The sequence below is a fragment of the Amia ocellicauda genome, chromosome 10, assembly GCF_036373705.1.
Source record: "Amia ocellicauda isolate fAmiCal2 chromosome 10, fAmiCal2.hap1, whole genome shotgun sequence".
Lineage (NCBI taxonomy): Eukaryota > Metazoa > Chordata > Actinopteri > Amiiformes > Amiidae > Amia > Amia ocellicauda.
The window spans coordinates 13365203-13392781 of record NC_089859.1 but is presented as its reverse complement, the minus strand read 5'-3'; the positions used below and the strand labels follow the sequence as shown (position 1 = coordinate 13392781).

Genomic DNA, 27579 nt, shown 5'->3' with positions numbered 1-27579 from the left:
AATCAGAGATAGCTGGAACTTTGACATTTAAATTACTATTTTTATGTGTGCTAGGGGGAACTGTACATGAATCAATACATATCAACTTACAAAATATCTATAGCTTTATTTACATTTTTGTCAGTTCCAAAAACTGTTTGTTTAATTAGATCACAGATGGTAAATAGTAAAAGTATTTTACCATACTTTAAAACCTGCATTCAAGTACTATGGGAGCAATGCAACATAAAGCCAACAAAGAACATACATTTTTATTAACCCTTGGTTTTTCGATTGTGTGCTGTTTCAGGAGCTCCGACAACCACAATTAATGTATGTAAAAGGTACATCGCTTGACAAAGGGAATGATGACCTGGTCAGTTGACCCCGCCCACTAGGTGGAATGAGCCAAGGAGCTGCTGCAGGTGAAGATGGTGTTAGGGAGGAAGAATGCAAAGCAATGAGTGCTGGGAAAGTGCACTTGTTGCCAGATACTTATGCTTGGTTAGGCAGACTTCAGGCTAGGGATTGGGGTTGTCCTCCTCCCGAACTTCATTTTAATACTCCATTAAAAATACCAACTTTTTAATATGTCACTTTTAAATCTTCTAGGCTAGTAGATAGATATATAATACTTGCAGCTCACTTCTAGACATGGTTTTGGTTCAGTTTCTTTTTAAAACTAATTTGTTTTCCAATAACTCATCCTGGCTTCCGACCGACTATGATTTGATAAGTGTGCAGCACGGAATTATGATTCAATTTATAGTTTAAAACTACATTGTGCAGTTAATTAAAATTAAGATGCACTAGACTCCAAGGACTGGTAAATACTTCAAGAAGTGCCACTTTCTTCTAGTAGTGATGTGGAACATGGAAGCAATTTAAATTGTTTAAATATTCAGACAGGATAGGAGAAAGAAAACAAACTAGAATGTTTCAAAAAATATTGCACAAAAACTTTTACATTTTGATAAATAGTGGTCCATTTGTTGTTGTTTTTTTAAACAAAGTAGGCCTTTCCTCACCCCACTCTTTAACATCTGTGAAAGCTGTTAGCACCCCAGTGGGAACAGGGGACAGCTGAGAAAGCAGAAGGGTCTGAGTTTCACTTCTGGTGGCATTTTGCCCAGGGCATTGCCTGGGGACTAATACCAGCTTCTGATTGGATGTGAGCTATCCAACAGGGGTTGGAACACACAACTATTATCATTCGACTGTCCATATGGTGTTCTGTCAGATTTAAGCAGACCTTACCGGAACAGCTGATCAAATTATAGGTAGACATCATCTAAACAACCACTCACTATATCTTTTTTTTCATCCAGATGTCCCCTTTAAATGAACTAATATCTCCCCCACCCCCTCAATTATAATATCTATTGTAAAGTGTTTCAGACTCAGCCGTGGTTATATGCACACTCTCTTGGTGAATGCAGATCCCCATGTTTTCATCGGTTTATTTACTCTAAACAGCATACCTTTTATTGCCGCTTTCACCATCCAAAGAGATGATGTTGTTTTCGTTTGTGTACTGCTCTTCAATGGTCACTGCGGTAATAGCTGTAATAAACACCAGAATGAGATAAAATAGTAGGCCTGCTGAGCAAAGATGATGTAACCTATTATCAGAGGAAAAGGTGCGGAGAGAATGAGTCCTTCTTGTAATGGCTGCTCGTTACACTGGGTTATTGCCATCTGCTACAAATGGGGAGAAAAGCCTATAAGCATAAAGTTTTTTGATGGTAAATTAGAGGTACATTATGAGGGAAAATAACATAAAAACAGAACAGAACCAAATGAAAAATGCATTTAATAATAGATAACACCATGAAAAGCACAGCACCTGCATGCTTATTGCAGACATTAAGGTAATAAGTTTATGCTCTAGTTATCTCCACTAGGCACAATTTCCATTGTAGTAACACCATTTAGATGTAGAGTCAAGCATTTCTTTGACGTCCTTGAAAACTGTACCAGAAGAGCTCTCTGTGGTGAAACTGTTTGCATTCTTGATTTAGGAAAACATACTGGGAGTACTCCGATTTCAGTGTTTGGTGATGTGTAAGTGAAGCATAGTGTTACTGGTTACAGAGCTATACTCTGCATAAACAGTAGATCCCTTTGAGAATTTGAGAATAGTACCAAAATGAACTTGGGTCACTGTTACACTCCTTGCGACCATGTACTCCAGGGATGTTGTCTTCTGTACAGCTCAGCAGAACATACCGTATGCTACAGAGAACAAACTGCAGTTAGAACATATTATTGTGATACAAATTGGTGTCTTGATTCCAAACTATTTTGGATGCATTTGTGCTGTAGTCTTCTCCCCGTTTCCTGTAATTCTGACACAATGATTAAAGCAGGAAGTTTGAAATCCATGATTTCCTACCAACCACTGTTTGCTACCAGATAAGTGCTATGGGGGTTGGGCTAAATGTGTGTATCACCCTGTATGTGAGTTATGTTTCCTTCAATTGCACACTGCAAAACAGAAACTTTCTATCATGGCAAATTGTTAAAAACACATTTTTTCTTCTGGGGAACTGTTACATCCAGCTGTTTTGATGGGAGTGGGATTACTTATTTTAAAAGCAAATCCATGTTGTACTGAGTGGGCAAAAATGCTTTTTCCTATAAAGCATAAATGTAATCCATATGCCATTTTCCCTGGATAACTTTGCCATTGGGATTAAAGTCTTTTGTTAAATAGATCTAACATTTGTCCATATATATATATATGTTTTTACCACACTTTACCACACAGATGACATCGTGTTTAAAGAATATATGAACATGTATGACCGTGAAAATAATGATAAGCTGCAAAACGGTTTAAAATGATAGTACTGTATGCAATGTCGTTATAATGAAGTAAAGCCCACACACATTTAGTGAACTGCAAACTAAATCCAAAGAAAGTGGCAATGTTTTTATGAATCGGCCTCTTAAGGTTAGGATTTGAACTACACTTCATACACACACACATCCTCCCTCTCGCACCCACGGCCCTCCCCCGTGAGAAGCGTGCCTCAGCACCGGAGATGTCAGGCTGACCTTCCCGTCACAGCAGCCTCCGCCCCGGCGTCGCTCACAGCCCGACCCGTGAGTGGCGCCGGAGAGGACCAATCACGGAGCGCAGTGAGCCGCTCTGCCCCGACTCTGCTGCGCTAATAGGGACCCGCAGTAGGCGGTGACAGGAGTGGGCCTGGCATTCAGGTTTGGTTGCAATGGTGAGATTCGGATGGGATTTCGTGAGTTTTGTTTGACAGGTTATTTCATTGTAACTGGATATGAAAATAATAAATAAAAGAATACCTAGCTGAGTGAATACGCTTTAAACAGGTGTGATATATGATAACAAACAGCATCTAAGCATTGCTTTGTGTTTGAAATTGTCTGAAATGTAACGATGTTCTCTTTTGCAAATAAAATTGTTCTTACAGTTATAAAATAAGACAACATGTATACGTTATGTATGTATGTATGTATGTATTTATTTGCATACACAGGTTGAAACGAAATGCATAACCCAAGAAACACTGGTTTGGTACGATTCAGTTTGGATTTGTTTCTATTATTCTGCCAGCCAACAAGTTTGTTTTGTGGCATTTGTAACGCCTCTGCCAGGCAATGGCTCTAGCATTGAAACATTGTTGCTTCACAGTATGAAGTCAGTGGGCTTCCTGTCTCCGTTATCAGGGTCCAAATAAATCACAAAATGTTACAATTTAGAGCGAAATAACACCATTTTAGAGGCAAGATGCGTATGTTGTAAAGATAAGCACGTCAGCATGAGCTAGGCTGCCATTCACAAGAGTGCAACAGTGATTTTTTTAATACATGTTTTCGTGAAATACTATTGCGTAATATTAGAAAAGCGAAAAATAACAGTTTTCCCTTCCCTTTTGTGAATCTCTTTTCTTTTCCCCCATTGTTATGTACTGACAGATTGAACTGCCTCTCAAGCTGAGACGCACCGGGCTGCACATTGGAAAGTACGGCTGGATCCAGACTGCAGTACTTTTGACAAGTTTGCAAGTTTGCTAACTGATTATAAACCCCTTCTGGCTCGGTTTCTGGATACTTTGGCGGAAAAGAGAGGGGGAAGTGGTTGTACTGGATAACTTTGAACGAGTTTATTTCCCTTGCAGTTTGGATGCTATGGCTAATGAAGGAAACTTTACTTTGGGAGTTTTGAAGGAATAATCTGGAGGGGAAGAGTTCAGTTTTGAATAGAAAATATTATACAGCTGAAAACAGGATTTTAAAATGGATAATCAGCCACAAGCAACTGGTGGGGAGGACCCCAATAAAAACTCTAAAAGAAAACCTAACGAGGATGACAGTAAAAACAAAAAACTGGTAAGTTGTTATTATTATGATTATGATTATGATTATTGTTGTTTTGTTGTCATTGTTGTCGTATATGGTTTACACATACTTAAACACGTGGGCCTTACAGAAAGAAAAAGTTTAAACTAAAACTTACATCCTTACCATAGTTTAAGAAAATCATGAAATGCTGTTGTTTTGATTAAATATATATCTTTATAGATATGTTTTAAGTTTTAGTCTGATGTGTGGCATAACCGTACCGGATATGTAAGAAACCCCCAATCCTACTTGCCTGGTACACGTTTATATACTCTGGTAATTACCTGGCCTGCTGTATGAATAAGATACCATTTCCTTTTAACTGTGTAATTCATTGTAGTGTTGCACTAGGTCATAATCTTACAGTCTGTAAAAGCTTAATATGTACAGCTTAATTAATACTTATGGTATGGAACCCCACACTGATTTATATAGCGAACAATGCGTTTGCATTTAAGAGGACCAGCTATAAATTGTAGAGGAATTGTGTTCTCAGCATAAAGAGCCTTAATTAACTTAATATTGATTTCAATGAAGGACGAAAAAGACACCACAGTAAACTCCAAACCACATTTTTATATAATTGTATGTATTTGTATTAAGACACGTTGTTGTTGTTGTTATTATTATTTTAAATGTTTAACATAATCTGTGTTTCTTTTAAAATGAGTTGACTGGCATTATGTTCGACCACAGAGCACACTTTGTAACCCAGTAAGGTTAGTTGTCCTTGTGATGCCAGCTGGGGCACTAATGAATGAGTGATGGTGGAGGAGGCAGGATCTTCTCCACAGGCAATCTCTCTCAATAATAATAAAAAAAGGACAAACAAGCAACAGAACACTTTCTGCTTTGTAACCTGATGATATGGTCAGTAGTAAACCTGCAGATGGTGTCTGATGAACACATGCACACTTCCCTTTCCACATGATGCAACAAGTGGGATCCTGGCAGTAAAGTCTTAGTATTCACTTGACTGGGCCTAGTATCAGCAGCACTACAATTAATGATTATTAGACATTCAAAAATAGTTATTGATGATCAGCATTTCATTCACAATGGAAGAGACCAGAATTGTGTACACTCTTTTTTTTTTTTTAATTAAGGACACCCACATCATTTGTTTAGCAGTACATCACAATGCCTTTTTATGCCTTGGGCTATGCAACAAAAAGAGTTTAAGGGAGTCACATTCAATATTTTTGTTCTTTAAGAATTTTTAGGTTTACATTTTCATCTTTGAATTGGACCGTTCTGAATCAGATTGTGTGTGATGTCAAGTCTGAGTATTCAGTATTCAGTTTTTATTCCCACTTCCCAGACCATGTCCCAGTTGTGAGAAGTTAAATATGAAAGCAAGCATCTTGGCATTGCTTGCATGCCTACTACAAAACCTTTTTATTTGACCTGTTACTAATTTTAGGCAAATTAACTTTAAAGAAATCTGTGTGTATTTAATGGATTGTATCTAGAGCACGATCTATTTAAAGTTTTAATTTCTTAATTATAACACTAGGGACCAACATTTTGCATTCCATACGGTGTTTGTCGTAGAATCTTGTGGTGTCTTAAGTATAACTTTTGGAATTAATAGTTTCAATCTTTGAAACCATTTCTTCATATTTGTTTCAGCTTATTGTAATAAGATGTTTTTGACTTTGTATTGGTTTTGTGGAGATTTTTTTGGTAATTCAGAATTAAACCACACTTAAAGGGTTAATTCAAGATATACAATATGTGAGGAACAGTATTATTTATTTCAACATTTGTATGTATAATGTCTGCTTGTGCAAAGAATATAAGGTATATATTGGAAATACATGTTTTAATACTATTATTTTAATTACCACAGGGTTAAGAGCAAGGAAACTTCATCATTTAAGTGCATTGTTATCTTAATTAAGCAATTTATAGATGGAATGGAATTGAAGTTATTTGTGGCTGTGGTTGAATTTGATTGATCAGCCTTGAAGACTCATGAGGACATGGAAAGAAATCCTAGGGGCTAGACCACATAAAAACTTCTGCTTATGAATTACAAAGTACAAATCTGTACCCTATCACAGTTTAATGTATTGTTAGAAGCTACTTTATACTATTTATAAACCAAAACTGGATAGGGTACAACTTCGTAATTTGTGATTCGCAGGTGTGTTAGAGATTTGGTGTAGCAAAGATAAACTTTTAATTCACATAGCAGGCTTTTTTGTCAATACACAATGCCTCATATTTTGTCCTTCTCATGCAGCACTTGTGGTGCCATGATGTAAGCAGATGAATAAAACATGTGGAAAGGTCTTGTTTTTTCTGATGTACGTATTAGGCCAAGCATCCCATGCCTCGGTTGCACTGGCTAAGCGCCGTGTCTGTAAAGCAGTCGCTGCGGGTTTGCTTTTGTTCGTGTTAAAAACAGACAGAAACACTAGCGACACAGCCTGACGAGAGAGGACTTTGTGTCCGTTTTATTATTTGTGCTTTACATGACTGTAAACAGCGTAATAAATACACGTGTCTGTTCAGAGATATTAGGAAGAGCTGAACGTGTAGAGACGACATTATATTCAGACCAGCGCGTCCCATAACAATACGTTTCCATGTGCAACAATAATACTAAATATCAAATATGTATTGTTATTATTATTGTCATCATTTGTGCTAGTATATATGTATTTTAAACGCACAGCGTGACTCCCTAAACTTATTACTCTTTATGCACATTTGTAACTGCAAACAATACATTTTGCCGTATTTATAATGTACTTATCAGACGTCCTTAACCCGGGCAAGTTACAGTTGAAACAAAATCCACACGTTTCACATTAATCATCCAGATACAATATAGCAGCTTTAATTGAACTAAAGTGCGCGTCTCAGTCATGGCGTTTATGGACGCATTTATTAAACCAGCCCTTAATGTTTTAGAGGGAAACCCAGATCTGCTGTATGTCTTTATTCATTAATGAATCTTGTAAATGGACACATGTTAACTGAATCGTGTTGCTTCACACTGACTGTCCTGCACACATTCACACACACAGCCTGAACACGGCCAGCTGTCCTTCAATATTAATACCGTCGGCTGCTGATGCGGTTATTATCCGTCAGTTTATTGTAACTAGTCTGTGAATCACAGTTTTAATGCACTCGGATATTAACTGTATCAGTCATTGTTTCTGAACGTGGATTTCACTCCATGCTGCTAATAAAACTAATTTCTTCGTGATCGCACTCGGCACTTGAGATTATATCTCCCGACACAATGTGTCTGATCTCCTCCTGTGTCTCAAGTCAAACACACAGATCCAATTCTGATAGTGAATCATCAGAACCTCCACTAAACACGGCGCGTCCGGACGAGTCTGCCAGTGGAAACAGGGCATTATACTCTTATACTTTTTTTTATTTATTATTTCCAACCATATCAATGTTGTGCCACTTCATATGGTCATTGTGATTTTAGTAACAGTTTACATGGCAGTGTGCAATACCTTTAATAATTTGTGTCTTCCTGGAAAATACATAGACTCTTCACCTTTATTGGCCATGAACTTAAACTTTATTGTTTCTCATAATTGCTCTATTGATTATAGCCCTGTACTGTAAATTCAATGTGCTTCAGACTGATTTCCCCCTAAGGGAATAATAAACAGCTGGGCTACATCTGAGAAAAGGCAAAGAAACTGGCAGAGATATTGGCACGTATGTGTGCTCAAAACAGTTTTGGGAACATGACCTGTGCTTGATTCAGCTGATAAATATAACTGAATGTTTTTTTTTATAAAGTGGAGTTATAAAGTAGTAGTTAGTAGTGCAGACAACTGCTAAGGAGAACGAAGATAATTCTTCACTATATTAGTACAATACTTTAGTCTTCATCCCTTAAAACCTTCCTTTTAAGTTCATTACCTGCAGGCCATTATTTTTCAAAATACAACTTTTCAAGGGCACTTTTGCATTTGCAAGAACCACAGTTTATGTAAGCTACTTTAAGTGCACAGAATATGGAGCAGAATTAATATTTCATCCCCTTTGGTGTACTGTAAGTGCTTATGCTTAATTTTGTTATCTGTACAATTCCTTATGCTGCTCTTTAGCTGTTACAAATAATTTGACAGCTTTTGAAAACAGAAGGAATCGCATAACTACTTTTAGCTCTCTGTGACTTTATATTTATAAAATCCACATTATAACCAAAGGAAATGAGGACATTTTTAAAGACAATCTGAAAATGAAAGTGCTTACGATGTAGATTAAATTCAGATTTTATTGTAGAGTCACAAGTTTCCCTTTTTTTCCCAGTTTCTTTGTCTAAAACATTAAAGAAGCTGCATATGTCCTGTCTGTTGTAATATTCAGAACAGTTTATGAAAAAGCAAAAGTACTATATTTAAATTTATGGCCTTTTCGCAGAATAAAGAGTAGACCAATTTTCCTCAGTCTTGCAGTAAGTGAGACACAACAAGGCACCCAAGTTGTTTACTGATTTTTCTGCAATGAAAACGAAACATCTAGGATAACATCTAAATTACAAAAAAGTGGTAGTTCGGAGTAATTGCTTAAATATGTTTTTCTCTTGCAGTTAAAAACACACAAACACCCTACTTTAGCCATAACGAAGCAATGGATTTTTAATGTATGGTATTTTAAAATTTTACTTGTAGTGGTGAATGACAGGCATGTAGACACGGATCTCAGTCTGAAATGTAATATAATTATAATAATAGGGTAACTGCCATTCCTCCGAAAGGCGAGGTGGCCGATTTAAAGAACACTTGGGAGAAGTCATAATACTTATTCCATTATATCACTCTAGCACTTTTGTGTTGTTGCCAGACCCTGTAATTTAGTGGAAGTTTTTCTTACTGTGGCCGAGTGAGCAATGATGTCATTTTTTAAACCACTTTACACTTCTGTAATACTTTGTGTTGCTATCAGGGCCAAACAGGTCTGCTCTTACTCTCCACCCAGCCCTGGTTTCTTAAAGCTGTACTGCAGAGTTAAAGTTTTGGTTTGTAACCTACTTTCACTTGCCAAGATAATTGTTAATTCAGTGGGCTGGGGTTCTGACCATGTAGGAGAGAGAGTCCATGCTCTTCCCACTGCCAATAGCCAATACCAGATGAAGTTTTCTTTTTTACCTACTTTTCTGTGAATTATTTTAATGATTATAAACTAGACCCTTGGTGGCTTGGCTGAAAGTGTTCATGGTGTAATGTCTAGAAAAGTATGTTAATGGGATTTGGACCAACATTCAGGACAGTCTTGATCTGGATTAAGTAAAGGTTTATTACCTGTAGTACAAACTAAGATTTACTACAGATTATATAACTCCTCTAAGGTTCATAGCAGAATCAGCAACAGCTCATTTGGCCATATGGACCATAGCTGATGAAAAAAGTATTTATTTAACTAGAGGATTTGGCAGAAAGGCTGAAAAGGTGTGTTTAATAGATCAAGAGTAAAGTGGCAGTTCTAACATCCTGACATTGATCTCCATCATTCAATTATAGTTTTTATAATAACACATTTTCCACTTGCTTCCCTGTGGAAGCAACACACACATAACCAGTGAAATATAGCTAATTTGTTTATAATTTTGTGCCTTTTAGACAATCCCACATGTATCTGTTTTTTTATTTTTTTATTAGCTAATGTGTTTGAAGTTATTGAGAAGGAGGTGCATATTTTTTATATGCATGTCACACATTAATTATTTTTCTTATTGCTACATTATATAATTAACTATCCACATTAGTAAACAAATTCAATTATCTCTAATAACCTGTTGTGTACTATATAGGGAAAAACATAAGATCCTTTATAAGATCCCAGTCAATCTGTATTGAAGTAGACACTATGTACTTTTCTATACAGTTAGGAAATCTGAAAGGAATTCATGGAATCCGGTTTCACTGAATATCCATAGTACTCCAGGATCTTTGCTCCAATGTGCAGTGCAAACCATTGAACATTTTCTTCTTGTTATAATATGAGATTTTGTTCTTCTTTGACTTGGACATGTATATTTTTTTGACATACTACAATTTTCTCCCTATTTTCTGAGAAGAAAAGTATGCCACTTATTTTTCCTGAAGCTTTGACAGAATCAATTTGAACAAACAATTGAAATGTGTGTAGCGATTTTGGATAATCTATTGAATTGTTATAAAGGTTATTTGTTCCAGAATACACGAGACGTAGTTCTAACATGCATGGTCAGTTTCTCCTCTGCTGTCTTTAATTAATACTTCCACTAAAAAGTATATAGTTCAGATTTTACTGGTTTTATTAGGACATCTAAATTGAGACTTCCGTTCCCAAGCTATTGAGAATTAATGTATTATTTATCATGTGAAAATCTATTTCAGACAAAGTCACAAGCAAGCTGCACTTGTTGATGATGCCCCTAGGAGAGAAATACAATTAGTTTACAGAATGTTTGTCTATGCAAGTTCTAGAGCTTTAGAATTAAAATCACGTTGGAATATCTAGTGTACCTTGGGGCACATGGTAATGCATTATATTGGTTTTGACCAGACTACATTACATATACTATTTCTTAGGGTTTGCACACACCATTACATTTCAAATATGCATTTACAGACTTTAAAAGTTACCAATAGAGTTAAACTTTAGTGTTTTTTCTTAACAGATGGATGCATAATTAGGGGGAAGAGATCATTAATCATCACAGGGTTGTAGCTGAAAGGATATGTATATTCTTAAGGAAATTAAGAGAAACAATGCATGTTCAGTTGGCTAAAAATAAAGCCATTGTCCTTGTTCATGATGTGGTACTATACTTTAGGAAGTTTAGCATTTACAATACTTTTGACTGAGATTAACATTTCTTAGTGAAATTTCAGGCGAAATGAATTAAAAAATTTAGTGTTCATTCATTTTTTAATTAAGCTTTGTTGCATGCCTCTGCATATAAAATCTTATATCCAGTCAAACTAATCTGAATAGTGAATAGTGCAGAGTTTCAGCAGTTATTAAATTAACTAATAATTAAATCATTAACTCAGTTTGAATAAAGTATGCTGTATATGCGTTTTCTTTATATATAGTACATTTTTAATATATTTTGTGTTCTATGAAACCGTGTATTATCCACAAAACAAAAATGCTGGAAATAAAGTAATTAAAATATGTAAGAAACTACAAAAAAACATTTGGCCTATATCAAATGTGAGAATTTGTTTTCTAGGCTTCTACCTAGCATGGTAGTCAGGAGTAATAGTAGATTATATATGAGAAGAGAAAATATCATATCTATGTAGAAGCTTTCGCCAATATATTACTTTTCCATCACAGCTTATCATTGGGCAATAAAGGAAGCTTTCTCCTCTAACGAACTTGCTACTTTGAGGATCACTCACAGCGCTTTTCTCCACTTTTTGCAAACTCATTAATTTGTTTAATTTTCCATTTTCCAATGTGTCGAACAAATAAACATCACATTTATTTTTTTCCTACCCACATGATTTCTTTGTTAAATGTGCACCTTAAAAATATTCAGTAAGTGTGGAGCAAATTGTGTTCTGGTGCAGAAAGCTCGGGAAATCCCCCCCTGTTTGTCTGCTGTGAGGCAAATGAAGCAAGGAAACTGAAGTGGAAAATATCTGTGCCTGAATAAGTTGTTTTTAAAACCCCCCCAAACCGTGAAATGAAGCTATCCCTGGTGATTAAACCTCTAATCTTTATATAGTTCCAATCTAAAAATATGTGTCAGTGAATTACAATCAAAACGCTTATCTGAATTAACTCTCCCCACCACCCACTCCACAGTTTTACTTTCTCTTTAATTCAACTAAAGTGACAGTTTGAAAAGGTAGAAGCTTATCAATGCACACGAGTTTTAGGTAAGGTCAGGAAGAAGAACATAACATGTTTAATTTGTTCGTCTGTTGAAACATCTGTTCTGTGTATGCAACACATTTTCAAAGAGATGTGTTCTTTTTAAAATACCTTAATATCACGGAATGGATAAGGCATGGGTGAAAGTAATATATTGTCTTTGTATTTCTCGCTATGTTAGCTAATACCTGTAAAATAAACATAATATTTCAACAGCCTAAAGCAGTTCCATAGACCATGTTGAAGTCCTTATTAGCATTTTTCAAGTACAGGATATATGCAAACATTACGTGATATGTTGGCCTACTCCAGCGCTGATACTCTTCCTGTGGGTTGTGTCCTCACGCGCACACATGCATCATTCTGAAAATAGAGGTTGTGAGGGATCAATCATTACAGTTTTATTTTGAAGATGCATGGCTGCTGTGATAACTTGCAGATGTCAGGGTTGAGGGATGAAAAGGGATATTTTGTTCTGCTTTCTATCTGTACACGATTGTACAACCCATTTTTGTTTTCCTTCATCTCACAGTGTTGGAGGATTGTGTTTCAATGTTGTAGGCCAACAAATATTTTACTTTATGATATTGGAAACGAAAGTACTGACTTCAGCTGCTTCCTGTTTCTCTGCATAGTGCACTATATTTTCTGCTCTTATACATAATGACACACTGCAGTGTATTAGGACTGTATCATAATCAATAGGTTTCTGTTGCTTGCATCTATATGATCAGTACATAAATGTAAACTTTATTCAGTTAACTATACTTAAATTTAAATATTTATTGTGGGTTTAATTGTGTATGTATTGGCAGTTTTTCTTATTATTTGGGTTTTTGGGTAAACGCATATGATTGCTAACTGATCCAGAATTTTTAATTAAAGAAGAATGATGCTAACTCCTGGTCCCTGGGAGTCACAAGATCTACTTTTTCTGTACTCTCAGCTCTTAAGGCCTTTGCACACTGTATCCGATGATGTATCTGTTTTTTACATGGTTGAAAAGGGAACAAAAACGAGTGTGTGCACCCCTATCTCGCCTTGAATCCGTCATTGTTGTACGACGGAGATGTATCACTTTTGGAATCGAAATGAGATGTGGAGTTGATGGAAAAGCTCATCATCTACATGTCTAACCACAATGAACTATACAACAAAGAAAAGGTATCGTGGAGGAGCTGGGCATGAATGGTACTTACTGATATAGCTAGAATTGTCCTAGAAATTGGTTAAGCAAAGATGAACAACACAAATGTGACTTTATTTATTATTATTTACAAAAACATTCCCTTTCAAATAAATAGTTTAAAGTTGAACCATGCTCTCTGCTTCTGTCTTCATGGTGAGGTGTAGATTGCATGTGATTTTTTTTACATCATTGTAGTTGTGGAGGGAAAGAAACGGTGGTATTGCTTGAAATAGAAACACCCATCACAAGAAGAGGAAAGACTGTTTACCTGGTGTGGTTTTAACGGATCCAATGTGCAAGGTCCTTGATGGACAACTTTTCGGATGACTTACTACAAATGCCACATCAGATCCAGTGTGCAATGGCCATTAATCAATTTGTTGAACACTCCTTTCATGTATTGGTAGTATCTTTGATTCAATTATTAGGAATAAATGGTTGTTTATGCTTAATAGTAAACAAAATCTGCTCCCACATTAATCTCTCCATTTGACAGATTTTGTGTCACCCATAGTCATATATGCTCTAATGATAAGCAAATATTTTGGGTAAAACCAATATCCATTTTCATAGGCCATTTAATTCAGGCAATGCCTAATGACAGTCATGAAATATATGATAATGTTTTTAATTTTTTTTGGTAAACTTGATTAACAGATTCCAACATTGGAACAATAACTTTGGATTTGCTTTAGTTTTAACTTTTTCTTTTCAGTCTTGAAGACCTTTTGTGTTGCATACATTCACAAATCAGTCCACAGTGTTACTTACAATACCAGAATAAGTAAGAACATTCTTTGCTTAGTCTTATTACAGATTGCGAGCAGAGGAGCTATTTTCTGAAGCTATCTATTTACTCAGATTTTCCATTTGGAAAGCTGATTGTTCTTGAAATCACTTCTTAATGTCCTTCTTAATAATGAAACATGCCTGTCAGAGTCTCTAGGATACCATGCTACAAATATTTAATTAAAACAATAAACCCTGAATGATTATAAACATTCAATACCATGACCTTGTGGAACTGATCCTGTTTTATCAGAGTGCTATAAACAGCATCTTTGAAATAATATACATTTTGAGCAAATATATTTGCACTGAGTTTTAATTTAATTTTGAAGTTGATGATCAGTGGTTGCGTCAGTTTACTTAATGGGGAAATAGCATTTCCTTTTTTTGATAAAAGTAAAAGTTGCCTAGTTGAACAAGAACACACAATATTAGGGAACATAAATAGAGAGAAACCTGTTCCAGGCCATACTTTCCAATTTAGTGACAGTACAACACAGATGTTAAATTACTATGCATACTGTTTTAAAGTTGTACACTGTGGAAGGACATTTAAGTCTGAAGCATCCTGCTGTTGGTTAAATGTTGTGATTGCAGCTGTTTGTAATGTCATTTCTAATGTCACCAGTGCATAAATTACAAGCAATTGGCATTAAGTGTTCCAGTACAGTAATTAATGTTAATATTTCATTGATTATTTTAAATTGTCTTTTTCCTGTGGTAGAACCAGGGTGCACATTCCCTTAGAGGTTCACACATTGTGATTTGGATGTGCAATATAGAACGATGCTGAAGTATGAATTGCTTGTGAGTGAAATTCATTGACTTGTCAGTCTAGAGTCCAACCTGAGATCATAGTTTCTTGGCTAGCAGCCAAAGGCAGCAAGAATATTGTGAGAGAATAGTTTTATTTGTCATTGAACTGGGGTCAAAGGAGAAAATTGTTTTCTGTATATCATCACTCTGCAGCTGTTAGAGGGTGAACTCTACGTTAAGTGACTGTGTAATCTTTCACTAGTCAAATCACATTAACTGAATTGAATTGCTGTGTTTTAGAAAAGGTTTATTGGAGCATCTGCTCATCCTCACACTGCAGCTTTGTAACCTTAGAAAGCTGTCGGGATGCTCAGATCTGCTGCCCTGTGAATTGTGTGTGCATTTCAATGAAAAGGTTCTTCCTGATCAAATAGAACTGCATACTATGATCTGGATACTTTTAAAATGTATGATTTGAACAGTATCAGTCACATTATGTACACCATTCAGGCATTTTTATTGTATATCAGCAATGTGTATGTTCTATTCTAAGCTTTGCTTTCAGAAACTGAAAGTCTAAGGTTTTTGCCAATATTTAATTGTTTTCTGATTCACAAAATGAAAATATTAAGTCTATATGTTCAGTTTAAAAGTATATTACATATTATGTCATGGTTTGAACAAAAAGAAAACTTGTTGAGATTATATTATACATTTATTATACAAATATTTTGCTTTTTTTAATTATCTTTACATTTAATTTTCTTTTGCCTTGAGGTTATTTGTTTCTCTTTACAGTCTTTCCTAATGCTACTATTAAAGCTGTCATAAAAGTCTCTTGCTTCTAAATGAATAATGATTTGTGTGTAAGCAGTAAATTATCCATTTCCCGTGTTTCCTTCCATATTATTATTGCAATAATTAATACAAATTTCCTCCACTAACAATTTAGAATGAAAAATCCTAAAATAGAAAACCCTTGAATATATACCCAGAAAAGAAAAGAAAAAAAGTGGAACACTTTGAAAAATAAATACATTTAATATGACTGTACTCAAATTAAATTAATGCATAATTTATTCCATGAACATATAAATCATAAGAGAAAATAAATAGCTGATAGAGCTCCTGTACTATACAAATTAGATATAAATATTCCTATAACATAATGGAAACTAGCTCTGCTAGTATGAGAGCTCTTGTTTTTTTATTATATGGCATAATGTCTACTACGGGCTCACACTCTAGTAAAATATCCTTTCTATGCTCACTCATTGCTATTGGAAAACTGAAAGGGCTACACATAAAATAAATAGCTGCTGGAGTTCATCTGGTAAATCTTCCACACATGACTATTTAACTGCTCACAGGAAATGGGGAAAGGAAGTTGTGAAGAATACATTTGTCATGCTGTGAAGAAAAAGAAAACAGGGCAAGTAGTGGTGACATCATCAAATTCAAGTAATCTTCTTGGCCATTACTGGAAAACATACTGACCACTTCCTTTCTGTACAAGAATATAGACAAATAAAAAGTATGGTATATTGTCAATGTCAATTAAATTTTGTCCTCCAGTCATGGTGTCGTATTACACGAGAAATTGAAGTGATAAAACACACCTTCCACGAGATGCGCATCATTGTTTATAAAAATAAATAAATAATCCAATTCCTAATTTGCAAACCATAAGATAATATGCATCACTGTTCCACCATGTTGTGTGCAATATTATCTATTTCCATCAATAAGTTACCTACCCGAATAAGTCCTAGCAACAGTTTGAACTTTAAGTCATAGGCCATATTTCAGATAATATTTATTTTACTGGGACTCTAACCTTAAGCCCAAAAAGTAAACTTAATTTAATTTCTAAAGTTCATTTATGTGCATAATTAAGCTACACCAGCCACTTTATTACATCAGTATTTTACCTGATCCTTTTTAGGCCCGAACAACAACCTGAGCCCACAATTTCAAGGTAGGCCCATACAAATCTACACACAATTCAGTTAACCCAGTAGCAATGCAATCTTCATCTTCATGAAAGAGAAGTGAGCAGAATCTGGTCAAAGCTTGCTACAGTTGACCTGATATCATGTTGATGGAGCTAAACCAGTGGAACTCTTTGAGAATGACGTTTGTCTAATTATAAGATTTGTGTGTTACAAATCATTACATCATAGCAAGCAATTTATCCCTGACTGGACAAAGGGCATTTCTATGTACATTTTTATGACAAGGCAAATGAAACAAATATATAGGCTACAGATTATAATTTGTCTGTATTGAAGTTTACTCTCCCACTGAGGTTCAACATATGCTGTTTTGAAATCCAGGATACACAATGATCATAGCTGTGGGATTTTTGATTCAGATTCATCTGGTGAGGCAGCCATGTGAACTCTGAACTTCAGATTGCAGGAAGATCATCACACAGATATCAGCAGTACTCCTGGGTGTACATGTTTCCTGCCCTGAAGGAATTCTATTTCAGGGTAAAATAAACAGTGCCATAACTTCCTTTGAATAGAAATAGGCTAATGTAACCCATGAGCTTATTCTGTTCCTTTTTCTTGTGTTTAAAATATAATGACCATTTAAAGGCAAAAGATCTGCTATGAAAATAGTATCCTGCATTGTTTTCTTTACTTAGAGAAAACCTGAAGTGTTCTCTCCATTATTAGAATTATTCAAGTCCTGTAGGCACACCATTGCTGTGATCTCTATGAATGGTTTTAGACATTAAAGCTGTACCTTACCTTTCTCTTTCTTGAACATTTTTTTAAGTTTTAATGTCAGGTAATTTAATTAGTGTTTCGTTTGGGAAAGCCCACGTATGTTGTTTTTAAAACCAAAATTGAAAGGAATGTTGTCTTCATGTTACTTCATGATACAGTATGTGAAAAACAATACATTCAAAGGAAAAGAAGGCTCTTCTTACATGGTTCTTCATTGGTTGCTGATGGATATTTAAGATGGCTTTAAGAATAGTTTAATTCTAAAATAAATAACATTTTGCCTTTCAGTGCTATCAAAATATAATGAATTATAGCAGTAGTGACGTTGATAAGGTATGAGTTGTACGCAGTAATTTCTTCTTTACATTTAAGTCCTGAGAACCTTTTTTGACAGGATATTATTTGCATTCAGACTACCTCTGCAGTATGCATTGCACGCTGTTTAGTGGTGACAACATTATCTAAGAAAGATAGTGGGAGACAGTGGGCATATTGTTGTAATGGGGGTGGGTAGTGTTGGCATCTCAAGTGACGTTTTGTATCTTTCCTATCGTATCTGTGCTTTAAGGGCCTATCAGACACCCAAAAAGATGATAGAATTGTATACTTTACCAGTGCTTCTTTTGTTTATCAGTATAAAGATAATGGTATTTTCATTAAGTTTTATTTTGTCACCAGTAGTTATCAGTTTGAGTAGTCTCTGTTTGGTGCTGTAGGTTTCATTTTATTTAGATAAATTACTGATAGTTAACCATAACTGCTTGGACTTTCATGAGTTAAGAAACAACGTGTGTGGGATAGGCAGAATTACACACAAATGCAGTTTTCATCAAGACCTGGCTCAGCTGTGCATGCTAAGTGCTTCATTACCAACATATAAATACTGTGCAGTACGTATTAAGGATGTTATTGTAGTGTGCTGCTCTCTCCTTATATGGAGTTATTCAGTGCCTTGGTTTTGTCTGTGGACTTCCTAAACCATGCAATCACTGGGGGCTCACCTAGGTTTCAACATTCACTGTGGAGAGATCTTTCATAATGGTTGTATTCAACTCACACACCACTACATTAGGAATTTTGTTACATGTCGCAAACTGAGGAAGGAAAATTAAGGAAGCCTGTTATGTTGTAATTTGAGTGTTTGGTTCCTTTACAATGCTTTACTGCTTTATTTGAGATTACGCATATTCCAGTTAGCTTTAGTGATGCATAAATTTGAGGAAAAATATGCCAAGAATTGAACATGAAAGCCAGTGTTACCAGGATGTTTACATCCCAGAAGGTTGTTTTCAGACAAATCCCTGAGGGGAAGGGTTTCAGTATTTTGTATAATAATTTCAAGAAATTATTCTGGTATGTGATTTGCAGTTATATCCTGAGAAACATCACTTGTTTGTATAATAATCCTGGAATTTGAGTCCAGAAACAACTGCATTTACCATTCTTTCGTCTTTGTTGGGTGCCTGCAATGCCACTGTGTCTCACTGAATGCACTTACAGCTTCTGTTCTGAAGGATCTTCTGTTCATTTATCTAGCCCCACACATCACATTTGTTTAGGATGCAGGGTTTAAAATCTTGGCTTAGAATTATAATTTGCTTTTCATTATACATTTGCAAATTAAAATGAAACTTTACGATGAAAGCAGCCAAGTTTTTTCTTATTAAACTTAGAATTGACACAATCTAGATAACTCTTATTTAAGTGCTTTTGATGAAAAGCCAGGATTATCCTTCTGTGTTGTAGGACGTACAGCATATGATATTATGATATTCAACAAAGACAATTTTATGAAGCCTGCAATCAACACAAGTAAAGATTTTGGATACCTCCCCACATTCAAAAACTTATTGTGATTTGATGTGTGTCCTTCATGAGATATAATTATACCATACACTATAACATTACCTGTAACTCAGGACTTATTTCTCAATTACGGAAGTCATTTGCCAGAAATGTATTCAAAACATGATTTTACTTGATAGCATACATTACTAATTGACCAGAATAATTATTTAATTGAATGGAAGCATCCAGCTGTGAGTTTCAATGAAAAAGGTTTCCAAAATAAAGTGGGTGAGACATTAGACTGCTGAAATCGAGATAAACTTTTGCATTAAACCTCATGTGGTGGATGTAGTTTGCAATTCATGTTACATTTGATAGGTAGGGTAGTTATAAATAATTGATTGTCTGGGTCATATTGTCCTTTGTGTGATAAAAACAAAATTAGCAAACAAAAACATGTTACATTATTTGAAAATCAGACTATAATTCTCTGTTAACAAAAGAAAAAAAAGAAAAAAAGGATTTACGTTCAGGGCTAACAAAATAAAAACCTCTTGCATATTTAATAGATGTCACATCTGAGTCTGTATTTATATATTTATAACCGAGATTGCTGTTAATTGCACTTACGGTTTAAGAATGCCAGATTTTAATGGGGCTTGAGATTTCAAATGAAGTAAGCTAGTCTCCAAAATCCGATGTGCGTTTGCAAATGTAAGGGTTAGCCTATAATTTCAAGGGAATTTGTGAGATAGAAAAAAACAAAACAAAGTGACAACGCTTTCATCCCCTTGTATTTATTTGTTGATCAAGTCCATCCTTACTCTTATCTCTAAATGAATACATGTATGGAATATATATATATAAATTAATGACAAATTAGCATGAATATTGAGTAAATCAAAGGGGTCACTGCTCTCTTCCTGGAGACAGCATTGTTTTCTGAGCCTATTCCAGAAAGAACATGCATTGATTTAGCTCGGTTTGCGGCTCACCGCTCTGTTTTCTTCCTGTGGCTCACAGCATCGCCATCTAAGACTTGCCTGTTACTCCTTGTTCACTCCCCTGGTGAAAACAACATGCTGTGAACTAAGGCAAAAGTACCTAATTTCCCTTTCTGGATTCCTGGGGCTTAGGTTGAGGAAAGCTTCTGTATTTACACCATGCCTTCTCTTGCAGTTCCACAATTGGGTCAAACTAGGATTAAGCTTTCTTCTGATTAATTGTGTGTCTGGGATCGTGGCTTTACATAGCGTACACCGAGTAAGCCACAGACAGGAGTCAGATAAACATCTAAGAGGCCGGAGAAGGGCACTATATAGATCCTTCATCTCCCAGGGAGATTTTACGATGTTCAAGAGGTAGATTCTCCATCCTCCTCATAAAAATGGGTTTTCAGGGCAATCTATACTAAACAATATATAGGTCAGGATAAAAAAAATACCACCACCACCACCACCATATTCTCACATTTGGTACATTTAATTGTTCCTTGTGGCATTGAGACAAATATGGCATAACATTTTAATAAACATAATCACAGTTATTCATTACTTCTTTCGCAGCTACCCCCCCCCCCCCAATAAGACAACAGAAACACACACACACACTAATGCTAACAAAAACAACAAAGACAAATTTGCGGTTTGCAATTTTTGTTTGCTTGGGCAGATTTGTTTTCTTTACTCCTGCATTAATTTTATATTAGCATTGTCACTCATGGTCTGCTGGAGACCGTAATTGAGAATATTAAGTAATAATATCTCACTGCCAATTCTGTGGCTCTTCCTAATTATCTACCTAATGAATTTAAACTACCACAAATTGTAGTTGGAGGGAACTAACCATATTTGCTTAGAAAAGCGAAGATACTGTTGTCCCTATAACTAACGGAGTTAAATGACCAAATGTAACCCTATACACACTGATTTAGTTTAATATCCATTCTTGTTCTAAGGTAGGGGAAGTGACCCAATTAAGCCCACCAAAATTTAATTGCTTAATTTTATAATGTTTAATTTTATTATTATCAATATTCACCAAATTTGGTCACCAAATTCCAGAAAAATGGCTTCCTGGGAGGGCCCCTCATAAAGCAAAATTTTGGGGTGACTTCTGAAAATGCTGCTGCACAGTGGCAGCACAAAGTCATACATAACTTAAGAACAAAAAATGTGATTGGCTCCAAATAAAAAGTAACACGACAGTAACAACTTTGTGCATTTGCTGTGAAACAGATCATCCTGCTAATATTTTGTTGTATCCTGCTAGTCTTTTTTGTATTTCAAAATAAAAGAGCAAGTGGGCTTATATGGTACATGGGCTTAATTGGGTCACTATACCATATTGTAACACACACTGCTCTCATTTCTGTCACATTCCTGAGTATCTTGATTTCTCATTGTGGCTGTTTTGATAGCCTTGCTCAGCAGGATGATGAAAATCACTTTGCTGACCTTCTGAAATCATTCCTGGTCAGTCTTCCTGCCCTCTTGCCCACCCTCCCTGTGCCAGCTTTGCCACTTTGAGGTGGCGCCAGTGAGTCTGCAGCTTTAGTCTATTGATGCAAGGTCCCCATTCTTCAGTCTTTTTTGAATGATGTTTCTTTGGACAAGGAACAAACAACAAGTGATCATGTAGATTGTAATTTTAAATGAATTTAAACTGTTGCATGCATTCCTATAACTGAGATTAAAATAATTTGAGAAAACTATACAGTGCGCTAAATTATTTATAATCAGGTTTAGTCCCTTTTACAATTAAAGTAAGGATGTTTTAAGCTATGATCATTAAACCCAGTACAAACATTTTCTATTTCTGATAATTATACAATTAATCTACAGTACAGTACTTTACACTTATATGCAACAGACACAATTGAAATTCCTGCTTTGTTATGAATGCTGAATGATTCCCTTTAGATTTTTCCATTTAAACAATGTTATTCATCTGAGTTTCTAGAAATTAAAGAACCATTTTATTGCAATGGTCACATACCTTACAATGTCACTTTCTAACTTGAAAAAATGCAGCTTTGAGACATTTAGATACATGAGAATTAAGATGGGCTGGAGCAGTTGGCAGATTTGGTGCCCATGCATCCACAATTTGTTGTCATGAAGTTGCCAAGAAGTGTTTGCAGCACATGGTTTTACAGTGTTTGCTGCCAAGAAGCTATGCTAGAAATGATCTTTTGTTTGCTATTAATTATAATAGATTAAAAGCAACCTGATTTTCTGGTATATATTTCAGCAGACATTTTCACATTGATGGAAGTGTCTTTTTCAGATACTTAGTGCCACTAAGTTGCTCAGATGAGTATGCTTTTTAGATTTGTCTTACTAGGATTTGGAAACATGTAGGAAAAACAGAGGCCTATATTAGAAATTATGCTTGTAAGTATCATCTCCTGTATTTACCTCTAAGAAATCCAAATGTTTATTACTGGTCTACAATATTATTGCATTTTTAAACAACCATGTACACTGTTTGTATGGTGGTTAGGTGAACTTTGAACTAGAACATTTAAATTAAAGTGGGATGGTTAATTGTTCTATCGTATGTAGTTTGTTTTGTTGATTAATGGCTTTCAAAGAATATAGGCCTACTTAAAATGCAAATATCTCAAGAGATGGTTTGTCATTTTAAATGGATATGGAATGGAAATATCTTGCTTAGATGTGTTACACATTATACCTAATGTATCATTATGTATTTAAAGAGTAGGGAATTGTGTCTGCAGGCCAAACGTGTGTGTGTGTGTGTGTGTGTGTGTATATACACTCACCTAAAGGATTATTAGGAACACCTGTTCAATTTCTCATTAATGCAATTATCTAACCAACCAATCACATGGCAGTTGCTTCAATGCATTTAGGGGTGTGGTCCTGGTCAAGACAATCTCCTGAACTCCAAACTGAATGTCTGAATGGGAAAGAAAGGTGATTTAAGCAATTTTGAGCGTGGCATGGTTGTTGGTGCCAGACGGGCCGGTCTGAGTATTTCACAATGAAGTGTGTGTGTATATATATATATATATATATATATATATATATATATACATACATCGATCAGCCATAACATTATGACCACCTGCTTAATATTGTGTAGGTCCCCCTTTTCCCGCCAAAACAGCCCTGACCCATTGAGGCATGGACTCCACTAGACCTCTGAAGGTGTGCTGTAGTATCTGGCACCAAGACGTTAGCAGCAGATCCTTTAAATCCTGTAAGTTGCGAGGTGGGGCCTCCATGGATCGGACTTGTTTGTCCAGCACATCCCACAGATGCTCGATTGGATTGAGATCTGGGGAATTTGGGAGTCAACACCTTGAACTCGTGATTCATCAAAACCAGGCCACCTTCTTCCATTGCTCCGTGGTCCAGTTCTGATGCTCACGTGCCCATTGTAGGTGCTTTCGGCAGTGGACAGGGGTCAGCATGGGCACCCTGACTGGTCTGCGGCTACGCAGCCCCATACGCAACAAATTGCTATGCACTGTGTGTTCTGACACCTTTCTATCAGAACCAACATTCACTTTTTCAGCAATTTGAGCTACAGTAGCTTGTTTGTTGGATCGGACCACACGGGCCAGCCTTCGCTCCCCACGTGCATCAATGAGCCTTGGCCGCCCATGACCCTGTCGCCGGTTCACCGCTTTTCCTTCCTTGGACCACTTTTGATAGGTACTGACCACTGCAGACCGGGAACACCCCACAAGAGCTGCAGTTTTGGAGATACTCTGACCCAGTCGTCTAGCCATCACAATTTGGCCCTTGTCAAAGTCGCTCAGATCCTTACGCTTGCTCATTTTTCCTGCTTGTAACACATCAAATTTGAGGACAAAATGCTCACTTGCTGCCTAATATATCCCACCCACTGACAGGTGCCATGATAACGAGATTATCAGTGTTATTCACTTGACCTGTCAGTGCTCATAATGTTATGGCTGATCGGTGTATATATGCATCTCTGTAAAATGCATTTACCTTGTCTTACTGTGTGTCTTCATTTTTAGTCTTATGCCTTGGAAGTTTTCCGTATTCCAAAGAAAGTTACATGAAGTTGTTTCCATTTCATGAAAGAACAGTGACCTTATAGTAACACAGCTTATATTAATGTGTTGCAACATGTGCCAAGTTAGGTTATTTCATACAATTTGGAGAAACCCCTAGAGCTAGTATTCTTACAAATTGTGAATTCAATTTCCAACTGTACTTTTCCATTTCAATAAAGAAGTTAAACACAATGACCTGTCTGATCCCTCATCCTCATTTCTAGATGATTCTGAAAATTTGAACATTTCTCTAGTATTGACCTGGTCTGATTGTTTTTCCTTTACTTTTGGACCCAGCCATTATAGTCAGCCAGACATAACACTTGCTTATAATTCAAACCACAGAGGGACTGATCTGCCAATTTGGAGAACAAACTAACAAAACATTCCAATTTACAAGTGATAATGAAAGCAATTTTAATAATGAAGCGATTGTCCATGAAAACTGTTAATGTCAGACAAAATAAGAACTAAATTAGTGCCTCCCAATGTCAGGTTGATGAAAACCCTTTTAAGACATTGAATACATGACAGGAAGAGCTAGGTGACTGTTTACTAAAGTAAGCTTAAAGACTTTTTTTAAAGGCTTAGAGAAACCACAGTAATCCAATCCCTGTATTCAATCTAAAGTTAGTGTAGTAGAGTCCTTTGTAATGAGAATCATGGTGCAATCACACCTATTCAGTTCAGTTATTAAGTTCAGCTATTGATCTGACTTCATGGATGTGTTGCTTTGTATTTATTTTATTGTCATTGTTCTGTTTGTAGTGTATTGTCTATATATTTAAGGTCCTGTAATTTATTTACAATTTTGTTTTTGTGCTTCATTAACACCTCTAAACAAAGAATTATAGTTCTTAATTTACTTGACAAAAAGGAGACCAAGATTAGTCTTATTATATGGAAGTACATAAAATCTATTTTATGTCCAGGAAATAATATTTGAGTGCTCAATGTCTATAAATTAGGTGCAGAATTTTATGGACCTGTATTAACTGCTAATCAATTTTGTAAAAAGAAAAAAGAATTACCATAGGAACAGATGCATGTCATACAGAGTGAGAGCAAATTTGTCACTTTTATACCTAAGTTGTTTGTTCATATTTTTAATTGATTAACAAAATATGGTCTTTTCATATTTTAATAAGTTTGGTGAAGTAGTTATGAAAACTGCAGACATTTTTAATAATGAAAAAACAAATACTTTCTGATATACAAAAATGTGTGATGCCCAGAAGGAATGTGTTTAATAGTTATGTGGCAAATTGCATTGGTGCGGTGTTGACGGGATAATGAACTATGTGCAATAATGTGTGATTGTTTCTCTTTAATTTTATGCAATTAGCAGGATTAGGTTCAATTTATTTCTTTAATTAAAAATTTGTTAGATTTTTGTTGTTGTTGGAATTGGTTTTGTATATGTATTTTTTAATTACTATACTTTATAGAAGTTTTGTCACAATGTTTCACAATTAACATTTATTAAATAACTGAACAAAAAAATAATAATCTGAAATTTTGCCTGAAGGTTGCAAGGCGAAAAATACCAAATAAATGTTTCAGTTATCGTCATAGAGGGACTTGTGGTGACATAATAACACTAGGAGGCAGTTTGTGACCTGCAAAGCCCTCGTTTTGTTCCTGACTAGCACAAAATAAAATCTCTGAGCTGCTATTGAATGTACTTTGTTCAACAGCATTTCAGGGAAAAAATGAAAAAATAATAACCTGGAGAAATAAACATGCAATTCAGTAAATAAATGTTACATTACATAGTTTTCTTTCTTCCAAAGAGTAAAACTGTTGGGGAAAAAAACGATGTAGTTTGGCATGTTTCAAAACTCATCACGCATACCTCCAAATAATGTATTGTAAAGAAAGTTTTCCGGGGGCCACTCAAAAAATACCTGAAATCCCCCAAGCACATTCACAATTTATATGGAAAAAATACTTTTCTTTACTTTTCTAGTTTGCATTTTTAAACTTTTTAATATTCTAAATCTGATAAAAAATGTAGTTGTACCTTTTATCATTTAAGAAAGAAATTGTAAGTTCACAGTTGCAACACGATAATTACAGTAACCTTGGCTGTGGAGGGCAAGTGGGAGAGTCACACGGTTTTTGTCCCTTCAAATAGTCAGAACCAAAAGTAAATTATTTATGTATTTTATCAACATTTTAATTAAAGGTGTTTTTTTAAATATTTTTGTTGATGTATAAGAACAACTTCGATGTTGCCATCCCTTGATAGTCTGGACTATTTTGAGAGCTTCCCTTAGGACCCATCATAATGAGATTCAGGAGCTCCGCTGTATCATTGAGCCCATGTGTAGCATTTAACAGCCATAGATTAGAATTCGGATACCTCAAAGGCATGCTGTAGCAGAGACAAGAAAATTGATTTGGCAGCTTAAACGTCTGATGATTTTATTCAGCAGCCACATAGAGAGGCATTATGGCCTTGATATCAGTGGGAGAGGCACTGTTCTAAGAGGTTTCCAGCCATTCTTAAGACTATGAGCAATAGCCTTATATTAGACACATGGCGAATGTAACTGCAGGAAGCCAGTTTGATGGTTGCAACTTGCTGAATTTATGCTCATTAGCACTTTATAGTGTAATACAACATATGGTGCAGTGGTTATTTTTCTGTGTGCGGCATCTTAGAAATTATAAGCAACAATAAAGTGACATACCTTTGAAAAGTACGCTTTGTGTTTGAACACAATGGGGAAAAAAATCAACATCTGTATTAGGAGCCCTTAAAACATACTTTAAGCAAAGTTAAAACATTTGGTAAGCATTTCCATTTACAGGCATATGTTTAGTTTGCACTTATAATCATCTGTGTTACAAATTCTTTGCTTTTAGTGTTTCAGTAACAAACTTATTTTGTATCTGATTTGTAATTTGTAGTAGTTCAGTGATTTTAATTTTGTTTACTGCATGATTCAAAAAAGTTGTATAGATTTTTATTTTTATTTTCTGGTAATAGTTTGTATCAGAACAATACAAAACTTAAATGTAGTGATTTATTGTGCTGT

The 27579-nt window shown here is 35.5% G+C and overlaps 1 protein-coding gene across 6 annotated transcripts in view; it reads left to right on the top strand.

The window, feature by feature from the left end:
- The first annotated feature begins 3162 nt into the window (after window positions 1–3162).
- diaph2 (diaphanous-related formin 2) overlaps window positions 3163–27579 on the top strand; it is a 501500-nt gene continuing 477083 nt past the window's right edge. For 5 of the 6 annotated variants that reach the window (XM_066715013.1, XM_066715012.1, XM_066715015.1 and 2 more), the window contains exons 1-2: window positions 3216–3327; window positions 3934–4347. In XM_066715013.1, the coding sequence (XP_066571110.1) occupies window positions 4255–4347 (93 nt within the window). In that variant the 5' untranslated portion in view covers window positions 3216–3327; window positions 3934–4254. Of the gene's footprint in view, window positions 3328–3933; window positions 4348–27579 lie in introns of all 6 variants that reach the window. The other variant, XM_066715009.1, reaches the window with a different exon arrangement.